The sequence below is a fragment of the Salmo salar genome, chromosome 11 (assembly GCF_965601325.2).
Source record: "Salmo salar chromosome 11, fSalSal1, whole genome shotgun sequence".
Classification (NCBI taxonomy): Eukaryota; Metazoa; Chordata; class Actinopteri; order Salmoniformes; family Salmonidae; genus Salmo; species Salmo salar.
The window spans coordinates 69,465,566-69,492,624 of record NC_138301.1 but is presented as its reverse complement, the minus strand read 5'-3'; the positions used below and the strand labels follow the sequence as shown (position 1 = coordinate 69,492,624).

General features: G+C 42.3%; 1 protein-coding gene across 1 annotated transcript; it reads left to right on the top strand.

The window, feature by feature from the left end:
• The first annotated feature begins 2,058 nt into the window (after window positions 1-2,058).
• Window positions 2,059-25,666, top strand: LOC106591218 (isocitrate dehydrogenase [NADP], mitochondrial). The gene is made up of 6 exons (XM_045689788.2): window positions 2,059-2,182; window positions 11,073-11,164; window positions 22,917-23,082; window positions 23,795-23,955; window positions 24,062-24,205; window positions 25,525-25,666. Exons 1-6 carry the CDS (start codon window positions 2,065-2,067, stop codon window positions 25,663-25,665), a joined length of 822 nt encoding a protein of 273 aa, XP_045545744.1. The 5' UTR covers window positions 2,059-2,064; the 3' UTR covers window position 25,666.
• The last annotated feature ends 1,393 nt before the right edge of the window (window positions 25,667-27,059 follow it).

Genomic DNA, 27,059 nt, shown 5'->3' with positions numbered 1-27,059 from the left:
CTTTGTGATGGCCACTCCAATACCTTGACTTTGTTGTCCTAAAGCCATTTTGCCACAACTTTGGAAGTATGCTTGGGGTCATTGTCCATTTGGAAGACCCATTTGCGACCAAGCTTTAACTTCCTGACTGATGTCTTGATGTTGCTTCAATATCTCCAAATAATTTTCCTCCCTCATGAGCCATCTATTTTGTGAAGTGCACCAGTCCCTCCTGCAGAAAAGCACCCCAACAACATGATGCTGTCACCCCTGTGCTTCACGGTTGGGATGGTGTTCTTCGGCTTGCAAGCCTCCCCCTTTTTGCCTTTCAGGTTATGTCGATATAGGACTCGTTTTACTGTGGATATCGATACTTTTGTACCTGTTTCCTCCAGCATCTTCACAAGATCCTTTGCTGCTGTTCTGGGATTGATTTGCACTTTTCGCACTGAAGTACGTTCATCTCTAGGAGAGCGGTATGACGGCTGTGTGGTCCCATGATGTTTATACTTGTGTACTATCGTTTGTACAGATGGACGTGGTACCTTCAGGTGTTTGGAAATTGCTCCTAAGGATGAACTAGACTTGTGGAGGTCTACAATTATTTTTCTGAGGTCTTGGCTGATTTCTTTTGATTTTCCCATGATGTCAAGCAAAGAGGCACTGAGTTTGAAGGTAGGACTTGAAATACTTCCACAGGTACACCTCCAATTGACTAAAATTATGTCAATTAGCCTATCAGAAGCTTCTAAAGCCATGACATAATTTGGGGGAATTTTCCAAGCTGTTTAAAGGCACAGTCAACTTAGTGTATGTAAACTTATGACCCACTGGATTTGTGATAGTGAATTATAAGTGAAATAATCTGTAAACAATTGTTGGAAAAATTACTTGTCATGCGCAAAGTAGATGTCCTAACTGACTTGCAAACACTGTAGTTTGTTGATAAGAAATTTGTGGAGTGGTTGAAAAACTAGTTTTAATGACTGCAACCTGTGTGTATGTAAAGTTCCGACTTCAACTGTGTTTCATTATCTGGGCAGCAGATGACAGTACCTGCATGGTGGACTCCAAGAATCTACAGTGCTACAGTATAGTTTACACTACAGTACCCCCTTCTGGTATTCTGGTGGTGTCCTTTGCCCCAAATGAGAGCTGTGTTCAGTTTAGGAGGAATACACTCTATATTGTATTCTAGTTGCCAAGTAGACCTATGCATTTCATTTAAACTTAGCTAATATAATTTAACTGTAAATGGAGATAGAGTAAGTAGGCTGCAGTAGTAACCTCGGTATCATAGATGGTAAGAGGTTAGATAAAAATTAAAAAGTTTAGGTACCGAATGAAAAATACAAGTTAAATGGGTTTCCATCTAATTTTTAACTGTGCTGATGGTTTTGTAACACCAACTGTTGCGTTATAAAGCAAATGTTCCCACTCTGGTCTTGGCACATGAGCTCTAGTCAACAGCTCGCAGATATAGTGCGGGTAGGCTACCTACATGATGAGATTATTATGATAAGAGTGATATTATTTGTATTTGTCAATCGGCAGCCAAGCATCGCTCATCATGTCACCAGAATAAGATCCTCGATATTTATTGGAAAGGTGCATCAAGCTCATCACCTTCCACATTCACCACCCTGTGAAGTTGATCATGTATTTTATCTGTAGCCTAATAAATTGCATGCTTTCCAGAGTCCTAGTGGTAGGACCACACAACATATCATCGTGTGACTCCAAGTTTATTATATCAATATTTGCGTTTCCACCTCCATTTCTCGCATAATACATTTTACCGACACAAAAAGATCCCACCATGTCGAATGGACAAATTGTCAGCAATTAAAAAAATAAATACCGGCATTTCATGTTTACGTCAGCCCTGTCATGACTTTCTTCATAGGTCAGGTCATTCATCTGCATGAAATGTTTGGATGGAAACGTGATTGGTGACGCTTCAGTGTGCTGAATATAACCGGACGGACGCCCATCAAATACACGTAGCCTGATTTATTTACCGGCTGTCGGGTATTCATTCCTATAAGGCCTGTCCTCGTGGTCATAACGTCTCTCCGGTGAACCATGACGGGATACCTGAGGGTTCTGTCCTCCATCTCGAGGTATGCAGCGACGCTTACCGAAAAGCCTGCTATGCTTGCGCCTGCAGCCGCCATGGGCCAGAGTCTGCGACACACAAACTGTGAGTCTTTAAAGTCATCTAAAACTCCACTAGCTGCTAACGTAGCCTGGTTTCACTGCACAGTCATCCTCGCATGGAATACATCCATCTGTTCATATTATACATTACCAATGTCTTTTGTGTTCAAAGATGTGGCTTTGTTACAAAGTAGTGGATGTGCAGGAGTGACCTTTGATTTGTTACATTGTATTGTTTGTGTCACAGCAATGCGATGTCGTGGCATCAGAACATAGCAGTATGGTGGGAACTGGGAAATTATGGGCATTTGGAATATTGTAACAGTTGACAAACTGTGTTGAATGTAGAATGTTAAAAAAACAGAAGTAACATTGTCACATCACACATTGTAGGCTACCTCAATACATCAAATTACAATTCAACAACGGTATAATGTACTGGCATACTTTATGCCTGTCTGCCAGGTGCCAAGGTCCGTACAGTTTGATATATCATAAATAGATTAATCAGTAAAATCTGCTTTAGCAAGGCACAGTCAGTAAAACCCCTTTACTGACGCTCAGCCCCAGGGAGGAGCGTACCCTAGTGGTGAAGGGTCCCAACATTTGACCTACGGTTTACACTTATGATATCCAATCAATGGAGATTGTATGGATTATCGTCTCATTCAATTTAATAAGTTAAATTGTCAAACATACCTTTCTAGGTTCTTCCAATTAAATGAGACAACTTAAACTTTGCATATTAACCTGGATGAAGCAAGGCTCTCAGGTTAATTGAAAGTTAATTCCCAGATAGCCTATACAGGTTGGATATATCATAAATAGATTAATCAGTAAAATCTGCTTTAGCAAGGCACAGTCAGTAAAACCCCTTTACTGACGCTCAGCCCCAGGGAGGAGCGTACCCTAGTGGTGAAGGGTCCCAACATTTGACCTACGGTTTACACTTATGATATCCAATCAATGGAGATTGTATGGATTATCGTCTCATTCAATTTAATAAGTTAAATTGTCGAACATACCTTTCTAGGATCTTCCAATTAAATGAGACAACTTAAACTTTGCATATTAACCTGGATGAAGCAACCTCTCAGGTAATTCAAGTTTAATACCCAGATAGCCTACCCAGGTAGGACTAATCATTGGCATTGATTAATTAAATTTGCTTTTGCAAATTCATTCACGTCCAACTTCCACAGTACTGTACAGTACTGATGGTTCATTAACGTCTATAACTAGATTAAAATCATCTTTGCAGCTCCCCACATCCCACATTCCAACATTTTTGAAAATTAGGAGAAAATAAATTCCCTTTCAAATGTTCTAATAATGTGCAGGCTATCAGAGGGGGTGGTCCCCACTCGCCCGCTAATTAGTGAACCTCCACCCGTAAATGGATTGATCTCTGACCTCAGCAGCGATAACAACCCTAATTATGCCATTAGTGGAAAAGCAGACAACAATGTTTTCCAAAATCAACCATCGGGCGCAGGCCTCGTAAAGGTTCTCTCCAGTCTAGCTCTGATGTCTTGCCATCCGAGATTGCCATCTGTCCAATACCGCAGTGCACAGCTGAAGCACGAGCAGGTAACGGTAGACATAAAGGGACAGGTGGAGAGAACCGGGAAACCAATGACCAAGGCAGACAAGGGTAAAATTCTGCTAGCTATGGAACTGCGTTCGAAAACTGAACAATTAAATGTAATTGCAAAAACGTATGACGATGAACAAGCACAAGCTCTTCAACAAAATCGTTTTCTACAGGAACAAAATCATATGCTACAGGAACAACTCGATTTAGCCAAAACTAAATACGATGATGTCCACGCCAAACTAGATAAATCTGAAGAGTTATCTACAAACAGGAGCGCTCAACTTGACAACATGCATGCTGTTTTGTTGAATGTTACTCAAAATAACACGGTGCTCCTCAAAGCGCTGCAGACCAAAGACGATCAGTTAATGAACACAATGACAAAGTTGGATGAGAAATCTGCAGAACTTATTGAAGTCGCTGACCAAATGAATGATGAGAGAACTCAGGTGATGAGGTTGGAAATATTGATTTCTAAGCAAGCAGAGGAAATCTCATCACTCAATCTCTCGCTCCGTACTCAAGACCTCTATCTGCAAACCATGACAGATAAGTTTGAGACCGAAAGGAGCAGGTGTGACACTCACGTGTCCAAAATCAGTACTCTAAGCGTTCAAGTGGACGAATTCCACCCTTAGGTACCATCTGGAGGAAATCCAGAATGGTCACGCTCTACAGCGCGACTACCCATCCAAGCAACCAGACTCCGGTACTCAAAGGAGTGAAGACAATAGGTTTCAGACCTTGCCTCCCTCATGTGTCCCTCAGTCTTCTCCTCTTGGCCCTTCGGGACTGAGTAATATGGCGCCTCTTGGCCAACAACAATGCCAAGGCTTGGCTTCCTCTCTTGGCCTTTCGGCCCCAATTTCTCCACAGGATGAAGCCAACCCTCTCCGCCCGCTTGGCGCGGAATACCTTGACAAACTCGTCAAGAATTTCCCCACCTTTGACCCCGTTCCAGGTCAGCCAAACGATACTGAGACGTTCCTAGCTGACATAGAGGACGCGTTGGGTGGCTAACCGAACGCTACGGGTTCTGACAGGGTTTACCTGTTGAAGCGAACGTCGAATAGACACGTGACAAGGTTCATTCGTTTACAACAGCAACACGTGCTAAATGACTATGCTAAACTTGCCACAGCTTTGAAATTAGAATTCAGTGGTTCGGCGACTCGCAAACACGATAGCTCACTGGCTAACACCGTCAAACAAGCTCGGAACGAACACCCACAAGCTTACTATCATAGGCTTCGTTCAGCTTACTTTGGCCTACTCACTGAAACAGGAATGGAAGAGCTGTTACCATTCAAACAAATGTTTCTGTCGAACATGTATCCCACCTTCATTACCTACTTGGGCCCTGCAGCCCACGTTGGCTTGCCTATCTTACAACTCAGAGAGCTTGCAAGCACAGCTTTTGAGGCATCAAAAGTTCACAACGCTAAGAGCCCTGACCACTCAGTTTTGAAGTTTAACCAGGAGCACTCACTCCAGTTAGAGGGTGCATTATCAGGTATTGGAGCGTCGAGAGATGACACACAACAACAGTTTCTACCACGAAACCATGATTCCAATAACCTCCGCGGTCGAAATAACTGTAAAGTAAGTAGCCATCAACATGACTACCGCTACAATCGACCCGTTCGCTACGTTCCTGCACCCAACCCACAAAAAGTGTCAGAGTACAAGGGTAACAAAGGGTTGAAGGACGATCAAAACGTAGACCAATGTTCTCCAGAAGTCCCACTACGGGAAGAACTTAAGCGAGAACAATTTGAGAAAAGGGTAAAAGATAAGTCACCAGGACTCGACGGGGAATTACCGGACACCAGGTCCGCAGGAATTAACACCCATAGCAAGGACGTTAAAGTTCAAATTTCTCCCGCTCTCATTCAAGACCCTATCCAGGGCCCGCTTGATCAAGAAACAAGCCCCCGGGCTCTGTCTATAGACTCTGATACAAAAGTTGCGAAGAAAAAGGTCAAACGCTTCTGCTTCCATCTTGAACAGACATGGCACATCAGGTCGTTGCGAACGACCACTCCACTTTGTGGGGAATATGTCCACTAACCACGAATCTAAACGGCCATACCTGGAAACAGTCCTGGAGGACTGCTTAACTTGTCATGCGCTAATTGATTCGGGTGCGACAATATCACTCATCTCTCAAACATTGTTTGATGATCTCAAAAGGGCTTTGAAGCCAACTAAACGTTGGTTAACCTGTTAGGGCTAGGGGGCAGCATTGACACGGCTGGATAAAAAACATACCCGATTTAATCTGGTTACCACTCCTACCCAGTAACTAGAATATGCATATACTTATTACATATGGATAGAAAACACCCTACATTTTCTAAAACTGTTTGAATGGTGTCTGTGAGTATAACAGAACTCAAATGGCAGGTCAAAACCTGAGAGATTCCTTTACAGGAAGTGGCCTGTCTGACCATTTGTTGAACTTCTTTTCCATCTCTATCATTTACTAAGGATCTCTGCTCTAACGTGACACTTCCCACGTCGTCCATAGGCGCTCAGAGCCCGGGAAAAAACAGAATGTCGTCATTCCAGCCCCAGGCTGAAACACATTATCGCCTTTCTCAAGTGGCCGATCAAGAGACACTAGCTTATGCGCGTGACCCCGACCGCCCCCGCCTTTGGGATTTTTTCCTCTGTTTGCCGAAAAGGAGATTCCCTGTCGGAATATTATCGCTTTTCTACGAGAAAAATGTCGTAAAAATTGATTTTAAACAGCGGTTGACATGCTTCGAAGTACGGTAATGGAATACTTAGAATTTTATTGTCACGAATTGCGCCATGCGCGTGACACTTCTTTACTATTTCGGATAGTGTCTGGAACGCACGAACAAAACGCCGCTATTCGGATATAACGATGGATTATTTTGGACCAAACCAACATTTGTTATTGAAGTAGCAGTCCTGGGTGTGTATTCTGACGAAGACAACAAAAGGTAATGAAACTTTTATAATAGTAAATATGATTATGGTGAGTGCTAAACTTGCCGGGTGTCTAAATAGCGAGCCCGTGATGCCTGGGCTATGTACTTAGAATATTGCAAAATGTGCTTTCACCAAAAAGCTATTTTAAAATCGGACATATCGAGTGCATAGAGGAGGTCTGTATCTATAATTCTTAAAATAATTGTTATGCTTTTTGTGAACGTTTATCGTGAGTAATTTAGTAAAATGTTAGCGAATTCCCCGGAAGTGCTAGTTCTGAACGTCACATGCTAATGTAAAAAGCTGGTTTTTGATATAAATATGAACTTGATTGAACAAAACATGCATGTATTGTATAACATAATGTCCTAGGGTTGTCATCTGATGAAGATCATCAAAGGTGAGTGCTGCATTTAGCTGTCTTCTGGGTTTTGGTGACATTATATGCTGGCTTGAAAAATGGGTGTCTGATTATTTCTGGCTTGGTACTCTGCTGACATAATCTAATGTTTTGCTTTCGTTGTAAAGCCTTTTTGAAATCGGACAGTGTGGTTAGATTAACGAGAGTCTTGTCTTTAAATGGCTGTAAAATAGTCATATGTTTGAGAAATTGAAGTAATAGGATTTTTAAGGTTTTGAAAATCGCGCCACAGGATAGCATTGGCTGTTACGTAGGTGGGACGAATTCGTCCCGCCTAGCCTAGAGAGGTTAACTAGGAGATCGGGGCACCAAGGAGAATATTCAGATTACAAAGCTATAATTTTCCTAATATAACTTTCCTGTACTATAATATTATATTCTATTATAGTATAGGCCGATTATCTTCTGGTTTAAATGGTGTATTTTACCTCGAGTCCAGTCTCATTCCAAACGTCGTAAATTGTTGTATCTGCACGAACCCAGTCTTTACTAAAATCATCCATACATCAATTGTCTTAAAATCATTTATTTACTACACTAAGTAATTAACAGAAAACATACAAACAGTAATTATCGTCACAAAGGATTGGTATAGTAATGTGCGCTAATGGCTAACAGGCATGGCTGGTCTGTTAGACAATGGGTCATAAACGGTCAGCTGAGAAGGTACACAGAGTTCATTAATATTAACAATTGACAATTGAAGGCTCGGTCATTCGGGAACAATTGCAAGCAATATATATTTACGCTCATGTGTCGTCGTTCTTTGTTGGAGTGTCGTTCTGTGGAGAGTTTTGTCTCTCTCTCTCTCTCTCTCTCTCTCGCTTAGAATGGATCTTTCAAAGCGACATTCATTAATGTCGTCATAGAATGGATGTTTCGTTGGTCTTCGCGTTCAATTATATAATTTACTTAGCTGCAGACTAATAATTAATATCAAATACTTGTTCTTATTCTGTCGGGCTCGATAGTCTAAAAGTTAACCACGTGGTGTAGTTCACTTTCAGTAGAGGAATTGGATGGTAAAACCTATTGGCCATGGAGTGGAGGCCTGGTCTAAAGAAATGTAAATCAGGGTGGGTTTTATAGTGACCCTTGAACAGCTTGTCAAATGACGCCTGGTCCTGTATGTGTCCCTGGGGGCGTGCCTATGACTGAGTTAGACTTGGTTACACAAATACAATTCTATCACATTACATCAGTACATAGCATCTCAATGTATTACAAAAGCTTTATCCTTATTAATACATTCTATACAACCATTATGATGCAAGTCTCAAGCTGAGGCTATTATATAAACAGTTTTATGGTAATATGGCTATATTGTCTCTTCTGAGTATCACAAAATTGTACCAAGCAGATCAGTTCGTAGCTGGATTCTTCACCAATCTTCCATACCTTCTCCAGAACACAAATGTCGCTTGGCTCCCCAATTCTGTGAGTTGGAAGAATTTCCTGTGTCTCTCTATGGGCCATGTGGCCAGAGACTCTCCTGGAATTTTAGAGTTTTTACAACCCTTTCACACAGGGCCTGGGTTGGGGGGAAGGTAGGTTGGGTGGTGGTGCAAAAGGGAGGGGGTAAACTGTCCTCCCTTTTACCAAAAGAGGCCAACATCATGACACATTTAAAGGCTGAGTGGTGGGGACTCAACTGTCAGTGTCAGAAATGCACCTGTAGCCTATAGGGAAGGATCTTAAAACAGACATTAGGGTTAGGGTTAGGCTTCTGTAGCCTATAGGGAAGGATCTTAAAACAGACACTAGGGTTAGGCTTCTGTAGCCCATAGGGAAGGATCTTAAAACACACATTAGGGTTAGGGTTAGGCTTCTGTAGCCTATAGGGAAGGATCTTAAAACAGACATTAGGGTTAGGGTTAGGCTTCTGTAGCCTATAGGGAAGGATCTTAAAACAGACATTAGGGTTAGGGTTAGGCTTCTGTAGCCTATAGGGAAGGATCTTAAAACAGACGTTAGGGTTAGGCTTCTGTAGCCTATAGGGAAGGATCTTAAAACAGACATTAGGGTTAGGGTTAGGCTTCTGTAGCCTATAGGGAAGGATCTTAAAACAGACGTTAGGGTTAGGGTTAGGCTTCTGTAGCCTATAGGGAAGGATCTTAAAACAGACATTTGTGTTAACATGTTTCTGATTGTCTGTTTGTTCTTAATCTGACATGGTGTCATGTGTTACTATACTGTAGTAATAATTTATGTTTTTAATGTTTAATATGACCTGGTGTTTCCAGATGCAGCTAAACACATCAAGGTGGACCAGACGGTGTGTTACTGTAGTAACATGTTACTGTAATGATGTGTTACATGTTTAATGGTTTCAGATGTTACTGTAATAACATGTTATAGTAATAATGTGTTTAATGGTTTTAGATGTGTTACTGTAATAACATGTTATAGTAATAATGTGTTTAATGGTTTTAGATGTGTTACTGTAATAACATGTTACTGTAATAATGTGTTTAATGGTTGTAGATGTTACTGTAAAAATGAGTTTAATGGTTTCAGATGTTACTGTAATAACATGTTACTGTAATGACGTATTACATGATTAATGGTTTCAGATGTTACTGTAATAACATGTTACTGTAATGATGTGTTACATGTTTAATGGTTTCAGATGTGTAACTGTAATAACATATTACTGTAAAATGAGTTTAATGGTTTCAGATGTTACTGTAATAACATGTTACTGTAAAAATGAGTTTAATGGTTTCAGATATTACCGTAATAACATGTTACTGTAATCATGTATTACATGTTTAATGGTTTCAGATGTTACTGTAATAACATGTTACTGTAATGATGTGTTACATGTTTAATGGTTTCAGATGTGTAACTGTAATAACATGTTACTGTAATGATGTGTTTAATGGTTTTAGATGTGTTGCTGTAATAACATGTTACTGTAATAATGTGTTTAATGGTTTCAGATGTTACTGTAAAAATGTGTTTAATGGTTTCAGATTTGTTACTGTAATAACATGTTACTGTAATGATGTGTTACATGTTTAATGTGTTTAATGGTTTCAGATGTGTAACTGTAATAACATGTTACTGTAATGATGTGTTACATGTTTAATGTGTTAAATGGTTTCAGATGTTACTGTAATAATAGGTTACTGTAATAATGTGTTTAATGGTTTCAGATGTGTTACTGTAATAACATGTTTAATGGTTTCAGATGTTACTGTAATAATGTTTAATTGAATGGTTTCAGATATTACTGTAATGTGTTTAATGGTTTCAGATGTTACTGTAATATGTTTATGGTTTCAGATGTTGCTGTAGTAATGTGTTACATGTTTAATGGTTTCAGATGTGTAACTGTAATACATTATACATTATAGTCATTTAGCTGACGCTCTTATCCAGAGCGACTTACAGTAGTGAGTGCATACATTTCTTTTTTGTACTGGCCCCCCGTGGGAATCGAACCCACACCCCTGGCGTTGCACACACCATGCTGGCGTTGCAAACACCATGCTCTACCAACTGAGCCACAGGGAATAACATGTTACTGTAATAATGGGTTTAATGGTTTTAGATGTGTTACTGTAATAACATGTTTCTGTAAAAATGTGTTAAATGGTTTGATGTTACTGTAATAATGTGTAATGTTTGAATGGTTTCAGATATTACTGTAATAACATGTTACTGTAATAATGTGTTTATTGTTTAATGATTTTCAATGTGTTACTGTAATAATGTGTTTAATGATTTCAGATGTTACTGTAATCATGTGTTTAATGTTTAATGGTTTCAGATGTTACTGTAATGTGTTAAATTGTTTCACACCTTACTGTAATATGTTTAAAGTTTAATGGTTTCAGATGTTACTGTAATAATGTGTTGAATGTTTAATGGTTTCAGATGTCACTGTAATAATGTGTTTAATGGTTTCAAATGTTACTGTAAAAATGGTTTAATGTTTAATGATTTCAGATGCTGTTAAGCGTATCAAGGTGGACCAGCCGGTGGTAGAGATGGATGGAGATGAGATGACAAGGATCATCTGGGAGTTCATCAAGGAGAAGGTACTGTAGTACACCATGGACCTCTAACCCCTAACTCTACTGTACACCATGGACCTCTAACCCCTAACTCTACTGTACACCGTGGACCTCTAACCCCTAACTCTACTGTACACCATGGACCTCTAACCCCTAACTCTACTGTACACCATGGACCTCTAACTCTACTGTACACCATGGACCTCTAACCCCTAACTCTACTGTACACCATGGACCTCTAACTCTACTGTACACCATGGACCTCTAACCCCTAACTCTACTGTACACCATGGACCTCTAACCCCTAACTCTACTGTACACCGTGGACCTCTAACCCCTAACTCTACTGTACACCATGGACCACTAACCCCTAACTCTACTGTACACCATGGACCTCTAACCCCTAACTCTACTGTACACCATGGACCTCTAACCCCTAACTCTACTGTACACCATGGACCTCTTACCCCTAACTCTACTGTACACCGTGGACCTCTAATCCCTAACTCTACTGTACACCGTGGACCTCTAACCCCTAACTCTACTGTAAACCGTGGACCTCTAACCCCTAACTCTACTGTACACCGTGGACCTCTAACCCCTAACTCTACTATACACCGTGGACCTCTAACCCCTAACTCTACTGTACACCGTGGACCTCTAACCCCTAACTCTACTGTACACCGTGGACCTCTAACCCCTAACTCTAGCACTACATATCTACAATACAAAATGTATAATACCACCTTACAACAATATTACAATTTACTTGTGTGTAGAGTCTGTGTGCTAGCGCTTGTATGCAAGTCTGTATCTTTGTGTGTGTTTCTCTTCACAGTCCCTACTTCTCCATAAGGTCTATTTTTACCTTTAAAAAAAATCTGATTCTACTGCTTGGATCAGTTACTTGATGTGGAATAGAGTTCCATGTAGTCATGGCTCTATGTAGTACTGTGAGTCTCCCATAGTCTGTTCTGGACTTGTGAAGAGACCTCTTGTGGCATGTCTTGTGGGGCATGCATGAATGTCCGAGCTGTGTGCTAATAGTTTAAACAGACAGCTCGGTGCATTCAGCATGTCAACACTTCTTATAAAAACAAGTAGTGATGAAGTCAATCTCTCCTCCAGTTTGAGCCATGAGAGATTGACATGCATATTATTAATGTTAGCTCCCCGTGTACTTTATAGGGCCAGCCATGCTGCCCTGTTCTGAGCCAACTGTAAAATCCCTCTTTGTGGCACCTGATCAAATGACTGAAAAGTAGTCCAGGTGTGACAAAACTAGGGCCTGTAGGGACCTGCCTTGTTGATAGTGTTGTTAAGAAGGTAGAAACTAGGGCCTGTAGGACCTGCCTTGTTGATAGTGTTGTTAAGAAGGTAGAAACTAGGGCCTGTAGGACCTGCCTTGTTGATAGTGTTGTTAAGAAGGCAGAGCAGCGCTTTATTATAGACAGACTTCTCCCCGTCTTAGCTACTGTTGTATCAATATGTTTTGACCATGACAGTTTACAATCCAGGGTTACTCCAAGCAGTTTAATTACCTCAACTTGCTTAATTTCCACATTATTCATTACAAGATTTAGTTGAGGTTTAGGGTTTAGTAAAATATTTGTCCAAAATACAATGCTTTTAGTTTTGGAAATATTTAGGACTAACTTATTCCCTGCCACGCATTCTGAAACTAACTGCAGCTCTTTGTTAAGTGTTGGGGCTCCCGAGTGGCGCAGCGGTGTAAGGTACTGCATCTCAGTACTAGAGGCTTCACTACAGACCCTGGTTCGATCCCGGGCTGTATCTCAACTGGCCATGATCGGGAGTCCCATAGGGCGGCGCACAATTGACCCAGCGTCGTCCTGGTCAGGGGAGGGTTTGGCCGGGGTAAGCCGTCATTGTAAAATTAGAATGTGTTCTGACTTGCCTAGTTAAATAATATATAATAAAATGTGTTCCAGTCATTTCAGTCGCTGTAGTAGCTGACGTGTATAGTGTTGAGTCAGCCGCATACATAGACATACATTTACTTAAAGCCAGTGGCATGTCATTAGTAAAGATTGAAAATGAAAGGGGCCTAAACAGCTGCCCTGGGGAATTCCCAATTCTACCTGGATTTTGTTGGCGAGGCTTCCATTAAAGAACACCCTCTGTGTTCTATTAGACAAGTAACTCTTTATCCGCAATATAGCAGGGGGTGTAAAGCCATAACACATATGTTACACATACATAGCAGCAGACTATGATCGATAATGTCAAAAGTCTAACAAAACAGCCCCCACAATTTTCTCATTATAAGTTTCTCTCAGTCATTTGTGTAAGTGCTGTGCTTGTTGAATGTCCTTCCCTATAAGCGTGCTGAAAGTCTGTTGTCAATTTGTTTACTGTGAAATAGCATTGTATCTGGTCAAGCACAATTTTTTCCAAAAGTTTACTAAGGGTTGGTGACAGGCTGATTGGTCTGCTATTTGAGCCAGTAAAGGGGGCTTTACTATTCTTAGGTAGCGGAATGGCTTTAGCTTCCCTCCAGGCCTGAGGGCAACACACTCTCTAGTAGGCTTAAATTGAAGAAATGGCAAATAGGAGTGGTAATATCGTCCACTATTATCCTCAGTAATTTTCCATCCAGGTTGTCAGACCCCGGTGGCTTGTCATTGTTGATAGACAACAATACTTTTTTCACCTCTTCCACACTCACTTTATGGAATTTAAAAGTACAATGGTTGTCTTTCATAATATGATCACATATACTTGGATGTGTAGTGTCAGCGTTACACAGTTTACAGTTTGAAGTTTTTTCTTAAGTGGGCAGCTTGATGAAAGCCAGTCAATATTTAAATCACCAAAGAAAATATACTTCTATGTTGATATCACATACATTATCAAGCATTTCACACACTGTTAGCACTTGGTGGTCTATAGCAGCTTCCCACCAGAATGGGCTTTAGGTGAGGCAGATGAACCTGTAGCCATATGACTTCAACAGTATTTAACATGAGATCCTCTCTAAGTTTTACAGGAATGTGGTTCTGAATATGGACCGCAACACCGCCTCCATTGGCATTTCTGTCTTTTCGGTAGATGTTATAACCATGTATTGCTACCCCTGTATTATCAAAGGTGTTATCTAAGTGAGTTTCAGAGATAGTCAGAATATGAATGTAATCTGTTACAAGTAAGTTATTGACTTCATGAACCTTGTTTCTCAGGCTGTGTATGTTAATATGGGCTATTTTTATCACCTTCTGGGTTGTGGATTGTTTCTAAAGCTTTACTGGGAAGCTGATCAGAGGTAGACTTCCTCATGTTATTTATATTGGAGCTGATAGTGCAGGGTGAGCTGCATAAAGTGGACTTTGATATGAGTCCAGGAGCCAAGATGATTTGGTCTTGGGTCATTGATAAGTCACTGTCCTGACCACTCTAACAGTACTGTACACCATGGACCACTGTCCTGACCACTCTAACAGTACTGTACACCATGGACCACTGTCCTGACCACTCTAACAGTACTGTACACCATGGACCACTGTCCTGGCCACTCTAACAGTACTGTACACCATGGACCACTGTCCTGACCACTCTAACAGTACTGTACACCATGGACCACTGTCCTGACCACTCTAACAGTACTGTGCACCATGGACCACTGTCCTGACCACTGTAACAGTACTGTACACCATGGACCACTGTCCTGACCACTCTAACAGTACTGTACACCATGGACCACTGTCCTGACCACTCTAACAGTACTGTACACCATGGACCACTGTCCTGACCACTCTAACAGTACTGTACACCATGGACCACTGTCCTGACCACTCTAACAGTACTGTACACCATGGACCACTGTCCTGACCACTCTAACAGTACTGTACACCATGGACCACTGTCCTGACCACACTAACAGTACTGTACACCATGGACCACTGTCCTGGCCACTCTAACAGTACTGTACACCATGGACCACTGTCCTGACCACTAACAGTACTGTACACCATGGACCACTGTCCTGACCACTCTAACAGTACTGTACACCATGGACCACTGTCCTGACCACTCTAACAGTACTGTACACCATGGACCACTGTCCTGACCACTCTAACAGTACTGTACACCATGGACCACTGTCCTGACCACTCTAACAGTACTGTACACCATGGACCACTGTCCTGACCACTCTAACAGTACTGTACACCATGGACCACTGTCCTGACCACTCTAACAGTACTGTACACCATGGACCACTGTCCTGACCACTCTAACAGTACTGTACACCATGGACCACTGTCCTGGCCACTCTAACAGTACCGTACACCATGGACCACTGTCCTGACCACTCTAACCGTACTGTAACTGAAATAGCTGAATCCACTAATTTGAAGGCGTGTCCACATACTTTTGGTCAGGTAGTGTAAATTTAGCAAATTTGTAACATAAAATACAAAGAAACGTGCGCTCTCTTCACAACACTCTATTCCTAGGCGCGTGAATTTCAAGTTTGGGGAAGCTACAATTTATCCTACCATTTCTACCGATCTGTTTGCCAGTTATTATTTTCATATGAACATATTCGTGAAACAATTTAATTTCAATAATAAAGTTTTCGTTTCTCATGTGGTTAATAATACAAATCAGGATTAAAATGATAAAAATCTAAAGGTGAAAATTCCACCCATGCGAGAGCAACAGCCTCTGCCATAATAAATATTATGGACACATTGATTCACCGTGAGCCATTGGCGGCTAAAGAAATGAGAGATGGCCAATGTACCAGTAGGCCTATAACTTCCATTGTCAACTAATTAAAAATACATAAAGCCGACAAAATATCCTGATGAAAGTGCAGGTTCTTTCAATTGCATTCATCTCTCTACTCCGCCTGTCTGCCTCCCTCCCTTTCTATCTGTCTTGACTGGAGCTACTAGTGAAGTGCAACATGGCAGCCTATCAAAGCAATCAACTGGGTCTTGCCCAATGACAGTTTATATGAAGCTCTGGCCAAAGATGTTGCTTGCAAATTTGCAACAATGTATCAACTAGCCTATTCAGAGCCCTCAGAGTTTCCCACCAGTGAGCTCTGGACAGACAGCTGTTTTTGTGCAAAAGGAAATGTTGAGGTATTTTATGACGTTCCACTCCATATATGGGATCCTGTGGATTGTTTCAAATCACAAGCCTGTAGGTCTATATACCAAGCCTGTAGGTCTATATACCAAGCCTGTAGGTCTATATACCAAGCCTGTAGGCCTATATACCAAGCCTGTAGGTCTATATACCAAGCCTGTAGGTCTATATACCAAGCCTGTAGGTCTATATACCAAGCGAAGAAGAGTACGGTGTAGCGAAGATATTGATGCTTCTCTCTCCAGAATGTGCTCCTCTCTCCAGAATGTGTTCATATCTCCAGAATGTGCTCATATCTCCAGAATGTGCTCATATCTCCAGAATGTGCTCCTCTCTCCAGAATGTGCTCCTCTCTCCAGAATGTGTTTCTCTCTCCAGAATGTGCTCATATCTCCAGAATGTGTTCATATCTCCAGAATGTGCTCATATCTCCAGAATGTGCTCATATCTCCAGAATGTGCTCATATCTCCAGAATGTGTTCATATCTCCAGAATGTGTTCATATTTCCAGAATGTGCTCATATCTCCAGAATGTGCTCATATCTCCAGAATGTGTTCCTCTCTCCAGAATGTGCTCATATCTCCAGAATGTGTTCATATCTCCAGAATGTGCTCATATCTCCAGAATGTGCTCATATCTCCAGAATGTGTTCCTCTCTCCAGAATGTGTTCATATCTCCAGAATGTGCTCATATCTCCAGAATGTGCTCATATCTCCAGAATGCGTTGAGCTGTCTCACCCTAATTCTTGCACATTCATTGTTTTATTGTGTTAATTGTTTGCCCTTGATTGTTCATTTTGATCAATTCCCCATTACATATGTCACCAGTAGTAAATTTACCCTTAATCACCGTATTTTGATAACATACATTTCTGTTAATGCATGAATTAATTAGACCTACAGTCATTTACTGTGATGTTTACTGTGAAGTCGGAGTGGAAACGTTGTTTGCAGAGTTCACAACCTGCTACACTTGTGAGTGTCACATCCTGACCAGTAGAGGGTGTAGTTGGGTCAGGATGTGGCAGAAAAGAGTGGGTGTTTTGATTGTTTCGTTGATTTTGGCCGTGTGACTTCCAATCAGGCACAGCTGTAGAGGGTTGTGGCTGATTGGGAGTCACACATAAGTTGCCTACGTTTCCTTTGTGTTTCGTGGGTAATTGTTTCTGTTTAGTGTGTTTCACATGACAGGACTGTGTTGGCTGTCAGTATTCTTGTTTGTTAAATTGTATAGTGTTCCGTTTGATTAAATATGCCGAACACTAACTCCGCTGCGTTTTGGTCCACTTCTTCCGAAGACAGCTGTGACAGAATTACCCACCAAACCAGGACCAAGCGGCGGAGGAGGAAGGAGCAGCAGGAGTACAGCGTGATGGACCAATGGACTTGGGAACAAATCCTGGACGGAGAGGGACCATGGACTCAGGCTGGGGATTATCGCCTCCCGCAGTGGGAGATTGAAGCAGCGAGAGCGGAGAGGCGCTATTACGAGGAGAAAGAGTGCAACGAGCGCGAGAGGCAGCCCCAATACGTTTTTTGGGGGGGGCACACGGGACAGTCGGCGGAGCCGAGGTCGGAACCAGAGCCAGTCGGGCTGACATGGGAGGTTAGCGAGGGGTACGAGGCAGAGACTGTGACAGAGTTAATGGGTAAATTAACCTCTATGGGCTAGGTGGGACGCTAGCGTGCCACCCGTGGTGCACTCCATCAACAGCAGGTGCATTTCAAGAGCGGCAAATTTGAATCCAAATAAATGTCAAAATTCAAATTTTTCAAACATACAACTATTTTACACCCTTTGAAAGATAAACATCTCCTTAATCTAACCACGTTTTACGATTTCAAAAAGGTTTTACGGCGAAAGCATAAATTTAGAGTATGTTAGGACAGTACATTTACAAGAGTTGTGTGTAATGTTTTGTCAAGTCAAAGACAGGGTCACCAAAACCATAAAACCAGCTAAAATGATGCACTAACCTTTTACAATCTCCATCAGATGACACTGCTAGGACATTATGTTAGACAATGCATGCATTTTTAGTTCTATCAAGTTCATATTTATATCCAAAAACAGCGTTTTACTATGGCATTGATGTTGAGGAAATCGTTTCCCTCCAATAACCGGCAGTCAAGTCAGCGTCACAAATTAAATAATTAAAATTAGAAAACATTGGTAAAATATTATATTGTCATTTAAAGAATTATAGATTTACATCTCTTGAACGCAATCAACTTGCCAGATTTAAAAATAACCTTACTGGGAAATCACACTTTGCAATAATCTGAGCACTGCGCCCAGAAAAATACGCGTTGCGATACAGACTAGACGTCATGTTGGGGAGATCTAAAATCGAAAATACTATGTAAATAATCCATTACCTTTGATTCTCTTCATCAGATGTCACTTCCAGGTATCACAGGTCCATAACGAATGTAGTTTTGTTCAAAAAAGCTCATCATTTATGTCCAAAAATCTCCGTCTTGTTAGCACATGATCTAAGCCAGCCGGACTTCTCGTCATGAACGAGGGGAAAAAATATATTTACGTTCGTTCAAACATGTCAAACGTTGTATAGCATAAATCATTAGGGCCTTTTTTAACCAGAACATGAATAATATTCAAGGTGGACGAATGCATACTCTTTTATAACGTATTGGAACGAGGGTACCCAACATGAACTCGCGCGCCAGGTGTCTAATGGGACATCATCGTTCCATGGCTCTTGTTCGGTCAGATCTCCCTCCAGAAGACTCAAAACACTTTGTAAAGGCTGGTGACATCTAGTGGAAGCAATAGGAAGTGCCAAAATATTCCTCAGCCCCCGTGTTTTTCAATGGGATAGGTTTAAAGTCAATACAACACATCAGGTATCCACTTCCTGTCAGAAAATGTCTCAGGGTTTTGCCTGCCAAATGAGTTCTGTTATACTCACAGACACCATTCAAACAGTTTTAGAAACTTTAGAGTGTTTTCTATCCATATATAATAAGTATATGCATATTCTAGTTACTGGGTAGGATTAGTAACCAGATTAAATTGGGTACATTTTTTTTATCCAGACGTGCAAATGCTGCCCCCTAGCCCTAACAGGTTAAAGGAGAGAGAGATGAGCGAGCTGCTAGTGTGGTGCATAAAGTACGGCATTCGCCCTAATGAGCGTGTCGTGGGAATGATGTCACCTGAGGCAGCTCTCCATACTCGTCCTGAGATGCGTGCTGGTTGTCTGGTAAAGACTGTGCCTGCGCCCAGAAACAGGCCTCCTGCATGTCTTCCCAGCCCTGCACGTCCTGTGCCTACGCCCAGAACCAGGCCTCCTGCATGTCTTCCCATCCTGGTCAAGCCCGTGCCTCCTCCACGGACCAGTCCTCCAGTGGTTCTCCCTATCCTGGTCAAGCCCGTGCCTCCTCCACGGACCAGTCCTCCAGTGGGTCTCCCCAACCTGGTCAAACCCGTGCCTCCTCCATGGACCAGTCCTCCAGTGGGTCTCTCCACCCTGGTCTCTCCTGTGCCACCTCCTCAAACCAGGCCTCCAGCGGGTCTTCCCAGACTGGTGAGTCCAGGGCCTGTGCCCAGAGCCAGGCCTCCTTCATGTCTCCCCAGCCTGGTGAATCCTGAGCCGGATCTGCCAGAGTGGCCCGCCGTGCCGGATCTGCCAGAGTGGCCCGCCGTGCCGGATCTGCCCGAGTGGCCCGCCTGTCCTCCGGCCCAGCCCGAGTGGCCCGCCTGTCCTCCGGCCCAGCCTAAGTGGCCCGCCTGTCCTCCGGCCCAGCCCGAGTGGCCCGCCCGTCCTCCGGCCCAGCCCGAGTGGCCCGCCTGTCCTCTGGCCCAGCCCGAGTGGCCCGCCTGTCCTCTGGCCCAGCCCGAGTGGCCCGCCTGTCCTCCGGCCCAGCCCGAGTGGCCCGCCTGTCCTCCGGCCCAGCCCGAGTGGCCCGCCTGTCCTCCGGCCCAGCCCGAGTGGTCCGTCTGCCAGGGTCAGCCCGAGTGGCCCGTCTACCCGGCGCAGCTATTGGCGCCACCAAAGTGGAAGACGCCGAAGGTGGAGCGAGGTTTACGTCCTGCACCTGAGCCACCTCCAGGATAGGTGGGTTGGGGGAGGGAGGGTGTAGCACTGTGCCGTCGTTGACGGCAGCCACCCTCCCTTCCCTCCCTTTTTGTTTAGGGGATTTTTTTGTTGTTGTTTGTAGTCGTTTTTTTTTTTCTGTGTTTTATGTAGGTGCATTTCGGGGTATGCACCTTTGAGGGGGGGGGGGGGGGGATACTGTCACGTCCTGACCAGTAGAGGGTGTAGTTGGGTCAGGACGTGGCAGAAAAGAGTGGGTGTTTTGATTGTTTCGTTGATTTTGGCCGTGTGACTTCCAATCAGGCACAACTGTAGAGGGTTGTGGCTGATTGGGAGTCACACATAAGTTGCCTACGTTTCCTTTGTGTTTCGTGGGTAATTGTTTCTGTTTAGTGTGTTTCACATGACAGGACTGTGTTGGCTGTCAGTATTCTTGTTTGTTAAATTGTATAGTGTTCCGTTTGATTAAATATGCCGAACACCAACTCCGCTGCGTTTTGGTCCACTTCTTCCGAAGACAGCTGTGACAGTGAGAAACAAGTTTTGGTTTATTTCATACCATAATTTATGAGTGTAGTCAATTTGTTCCTTGTTTTTTTGTTAGGTGCACTCCATGTGAACAATGAGCATGTGTCTGGTTTCTCTGCTCTGTTGAGAGAGCACGCGCATTAGCATGCATAGGCTAACTGGATGTCTGCTTTTCGATTGTCCTTACTCACCACCACTAACATGGTTCTCAGCCATTTTTCATTTACCTCACAAAGTCAATGAAGTCTGTTTATTTTTATCCATTATGAATGATAATAGTTCCTCACAGTATTTGAAAAATTGTTCCAACACTCTCCCCTCAAATAATCACCAGGCCTCGGTGTGAAAGAGAAACATGTCCTGCTCTGAGCTTTAAAAGAAGCTGATGATCCTCTGTGGCAACATCATGCTCTCTGGTGAAGTACACTATATATACAAAAGTATGTGGACACCTCTTCAAATGAGTGGAATCGGCTGTTTCAGCCACACCTGTTGCTGACAGGTGTATAAAATCAAGCACACAGTCATGCAATCTCCATAGACAAACATTGGCAGTAGAATGGCCCTTACTGAAGAGCTCAATGACTTTCAACATAACACCGTCATAGGATGCCACCTTACCAACAAGTCAGTTCGTCAAATTTCTGCTCTACTAGAGCTGCCCCGGTCAACTGTAAGTGCTATTATTGTGAAGTGGAAACATCTGGGAGCAACAACACCTCAGCCGTTAAGTGGTAGGCCACACAAGCTCACAGAATGGGATCGCCGAGTGCTGAAGCGCGTAAAAATTGTCTGTCCTCTGTTGCAACACTCACTACCGAGTTCCAAGCTGCCTCTGGAAGCAACGTCAAGCACATGAACCTTTCATCGGGAGCTTCATGAGCAGCTGCACACAAGCCTAAGATCACCATGCGCAATGCCAAGCGTCGGCTGGAGTGGTGTAAAGCTCGCTGCTTTGGACTCTTTAACAGTGGAAACGCTTTTTCGGGAGTGATGAATCACGCTTCACCATCTGGCAGCCCGATGGACGAATCTGGATTTGGCGGATGTCAGGAGAACGCTGCCTGCCCGAATGAATAGTGTCAACTGTAAAGTTTGGTGGAGGAGGAATGATGGTCTGGGGCTGTTTTTCATGGTTCGGGCTAGGCCACTTAGTTCCAGTGAAGGGGGATCTTTTTATTTTTGTATTTTACCCCCCTTTTCTATCTTGTGTCATCGCTGCTACTCCCCAACGGGCTCGGTAGAGGTGAAGGTGGAGTCATGCGTTCCGTTCAACTTGTGACTGAGGTGAGCCTGCAGGCGCCTAGCCCGCCACAAGGAGTCATTATAGCGTGATTAGCCAAGGAAAGCCCCCCTGGCCAAACCCTCCCCTAATCTGGATGACGCTAGGCCAATTGTGCGCTGTCCTATGGGACTCCCGGCCACGGCCGGTTGTGGCACAGCCCGGGAATGAACCCAGGTCTGTAGTAACGCCTCAGACCGGTGCGCCACGCGGGAGGCCCCAGTAAAGGGAAATCTTAACACTACAGAATACAACGACATTCTACACAATTCTGTGCTTCCAACTTTGGCAACAGTTTGGGGAAGGCTATTTCCTGTTTCAGCATGACAATGCCCCGCGCACAAAGCGAGGTCCATACAGAAATGGTTTGTCGAGATTGGTGTGGAAGAACTTGACTGGCCTGCACAGAGCCCTGACCTCAACCCCATCCTTTAGGATGAATTGGAACGCCGACTGCGAGCCAGACCTAATCGCCCAACATCAGTGCCTGACCTCACTAATGCTCTTGTGGCTGAATGGAAGCAAGTCCCCGCAGCAATGTTCCAACATCTAGTGGAAAGCCTTCCTAGAAGAGTGGAGGAGCTGCAAAGGGGGACCAATTCCATATTACTTTTGGTCATGTAGTGTTGTTATTTTTAGTGATTTTATTTATTTCTGTATAGACAGGAGTAATTAAATAATTTTGGCAAATGTATTTCAATGTACTTTGCAGGCACACCAACCAAACACATATACCCACTCCTCTCCTCTCCTCCATCCTCATTAAATGTGTTGTATTGTTCCAGCTGGTCCTGTCTAACGTGGACGTGGAGCTGAAGTATTATGACCTTGGTCTGCCATGCCATGACCAGACAGACGACCAGGTCACCATTGACTCGGCCATCGCCACCATGAAGTACAACGTGGCTGTCAAGTGTGCCACCATCACCCCGGATGAAGCCAGAGTCGATGGTATCTACTTTAATCACATAGACATACATTCTCTGGTTAGAAATAAATAAGGAGAGTTCCTCTGTCCAGTGTCTGTGTTCTTTGGCCCATCTTAATATTTTCTTTTTATTGACCACTCTAAGATATAGCTTTTTCTTTGCAACTCTGCCTAGAAGGCCAGCATCCCGGAGTCACCTCTTCACTGTTGACGTTGAGACTGGTGTTTTGCAGGTACTATTTAATGAAGCTGCCAGTTGAGGACTTGTGAGGCTTCTGTTTCTCAAACTAGACACTCTAATGTACTTGTCATCTTGCTCAGCTGTGCACCTGGGCCTCCCACTCCTCTTTCTATTCTGGTTAGAGCCAGTTTGCGCTGTTCTGTAAAGGGAGTAGTACACAGCATTGTACGAGATCTTCAGTTTCTTGGCAATTTATCACATGGAATAGCCTTCATTTCTCAGAAGTGTATAGTTGTAGTGTATAGTTACCTGGGCTAGATGTAGTAAGGTCAGGGTTAGATAGATAGTTACCTAGATAGATAGTTACCTAGATAGATATAGTTAGTTAGTTAGTTGGGCTAGGTGTAGTCAGGATTAGGTAGCTAGTTAGTTACCTGGGCTAGGTGTAGTTGGGTTAGATATATAGTTACCTGGCCTAGATGTAGTAAGGTCAGGGTTAGAGTTAGGGTTAGGTCTAATAGGTTAACTCAGGCCTTCATCTCTAACCCTAACAGAGTTCAAGCTGAAGAAGATGTGGAAGAGTCCCAACGGAAGCATCAGGAACATTCTGGGCGGAACCGTCTTCCGAGAGCCAATCATCTGCAAGAACATTCCCCGCCTGGTCCCTGGTTGGACGCAGCCAATAACGATCGGCAGACACGCCTTTGGTGACCAGGTAGATAAGTAACCTACAATACGTGTTTTAGATTAGATTTGTATTCAATCACAGAGCATGTGAGGAATGTTCTGTTGTTGATGTTTGTTGTTGTGTTGTTCCACAGTACAGAGCCACAGACTTTGTGATCACCAAGCCGGGGAAGTTTAAGATGGTGTTCACCCCGGCTGACGGCAGCAAGGGGAATGAGTGGGAGGTCTTTGACTTCCTCTCAGGAGGCTGTGGGTTGGGCATGTACAATACTGATGAGGTGAGCAGGCTGGGGCAGGTTTTTATTTTTAAGTTACACACTTTATTTTCCATCCAAGGAATGAAATTTGCCTTTGGCATTAAATAATATAAACTGAGCAAAAATATAAACGCAACATGTAAAGTGTTGGTCCCATGTTTTATGAGCTGAAATAAAAAGATCCCAGAAATGTTCTATATGCACAAAAAGCGTATTTCTCTCAAATTTGGTGGACAAATGTGTTTACATCCCTGTTAGTGAGCATTTCTCCTTTGCCAAGATAATCCATCTAGCTGACAGGTGTAGAAAATAAAGAAGCTGATTTAACAGCATAATCATTACACAGGTGCACCTTGTGCTGGAGACAATAAAAGGCAACTTTAAAATGTGCACTTTTCTCACACAACACAATGCCACAGAGTGTGCAATTGGCATGCTGACTGCAGGAATGTTGCCAGTGAATTTAATGTTAATTTCTCTACCATAAGCCTCCTCCAACATCGTTTTAGAGAATTTGGCAGTACATCCAACCGGCCTCATAACCGTAGACCACATGTAACCACGGCAGCCCAGGACCTTCACATCCGGCTTCTTCACCAGCTGGATCGTCTGAGACCAGCCACCCAGACAGCTGATGAAACTGAGTTTGCACCACCGAAGAATTTCTGCACAAACTGTTAGAAACCGTCTCAGAGAAGCTCATCTGTGCTCGTCGTCCTCACCAGGGTTTTGACCTGACTGCAGTTCAGCGTCGTAACCGACTTCAGTGGGAAAATGCTCACCTTTGATGGCCACTGGCACTCTGGAGAAGTGTGCTCTTCACGGATGATTCCCGGTTTGAACTGTACCAGGCAACTGGTAGTGTTTTGTGGGCCAGCGGTTTGCTGATGTCAACGTTGTGAACAGAATGCCCCATGGTGGCGGTGGGGTTATGGTATGGGAAGGCATAAGCTATGGACAATGAACACAATTCCATTTTATCGATGGCAAGTTGAATGCACAGAGATACCGTGATGAGATCCTGAGGCCCATTGTCGTGTTATTCATCCGCCACCATCACCTCATGTTTCAGCATGATAATGCACAGCCTGTCTGTCCTGTCCTGTCCATCACCTCGTGTTTCAGTATGATAATGCACAGCCTGTCTGTCCTGCCCAGTCCATCACCTAGTGTTTCAGTATTTTACATTTACGTCATTTAGCAGACACTCTTATCCAGAGCGACTTATGATAATGCACAGCCTGTCTGTCCTGTCCAGTCCATCACAGGGTTCTAATACTGTTGTCTGTCCTGTCCAGTCCATCACAGGGTTCTAATAGTGTTCTGTCTGTCCTGTCCAGTCCATCACAGGGTTTGCCCACAGCTGTTTCCAGTATGCCATCAATAAGAGGTGGCCTCTATACATGAGCACTAAGAACACCATCCTTAAGTACTACGACGGACGCTTCAAGGATATCTTCCAGGAGATCTTTGAGGAGTAAGACATGCAACTGGCAGCCTACAGTATAGAGTTGCACTGCATTCCACATTTATACTATTCTAGATATAGACTATACCTAACTACTGTAGGTATAGTCTATTCACCATATGTATAACTAGATATAGTCTATTCACCATATTTATAACTAGATATAGTCTATTCACCATATTTATAACTAACTAGATATAGTCTATTCACCATATTTATAACTAACTAGATATAGTCTATTCACCATATTTATACCTAACTAGATATAGTCTATTCACCATATTTATAACTAGATATAGTCTATTCACCATATTATACCTAGATATAGTCTATTCACCATATTTATATCTAGATATAGTCTATTCACCATATTTATAACTAACTAGATATAGTCTATTCACCATATTTATAACTAACTAGATATAGTCTATTCACCATATTTATAACTAGATATAGTCTATTCACAATATGTATAACTAACTAGATATAGTCTATTCACCATATTTATAACTAGATATAGTCTATTCACCATATTTATACCTAGATAGTCTATTCACCATATTTATATCTAGATATAGTCTATTCACCATATTTATATCTAGATATAGTCTATTCACCATATTTATATCTAGATATAGTCTATTCACCATATTTATACCTAGATATAGTCTATTCACCATATTTATATCTAGATATAGTCCATTCACCATATTTATAACTAACTAGATATAGTCTATTCACCATATTTATAACTAACTAGATATAGTCTATTCACCATATTTATAACTAGATATAGTCTATTCACAATATGTATAACTAGATATAGTCTATTCACCATATTTATAACTAGATATAGTCGATTCACCATATTTATACCTAGATATAGTCTATTCACCATATTTATACCTAGATATAGTCTATTCACCATATTTATAACTAGATATAGTCTATTCACCATATTTATAACTAACTATATATAGTCTATTCACCATATTTATAACTAGATATAGTCTATTCACCATATTTATAACTAGATATAGTCTATTCACCACATTTATAACTAACTAGATATAGTCTATTCACCACATTTATAACTAGATATAGTCTATTCACCATATTATACCTAGATATAGTCTATTCACCATATTTATAACTAACTAGATATAGTCTATTCACCATATTTATACCTAACTAGATATAGTCTATTCACCGTATTATACCTAACTAGATATAGTCTATTCACCATATTATACCTAGATATAGTCTATTCACCATATTTATAACTAGATATAGTCTATTCACCATATTTATAACTAGATATAGTCTATTCACCATATTTATAACTAGATATAGTCTATTCACCATATTATACCTAACTAGATATAGTCTATTCACCATATTTATACC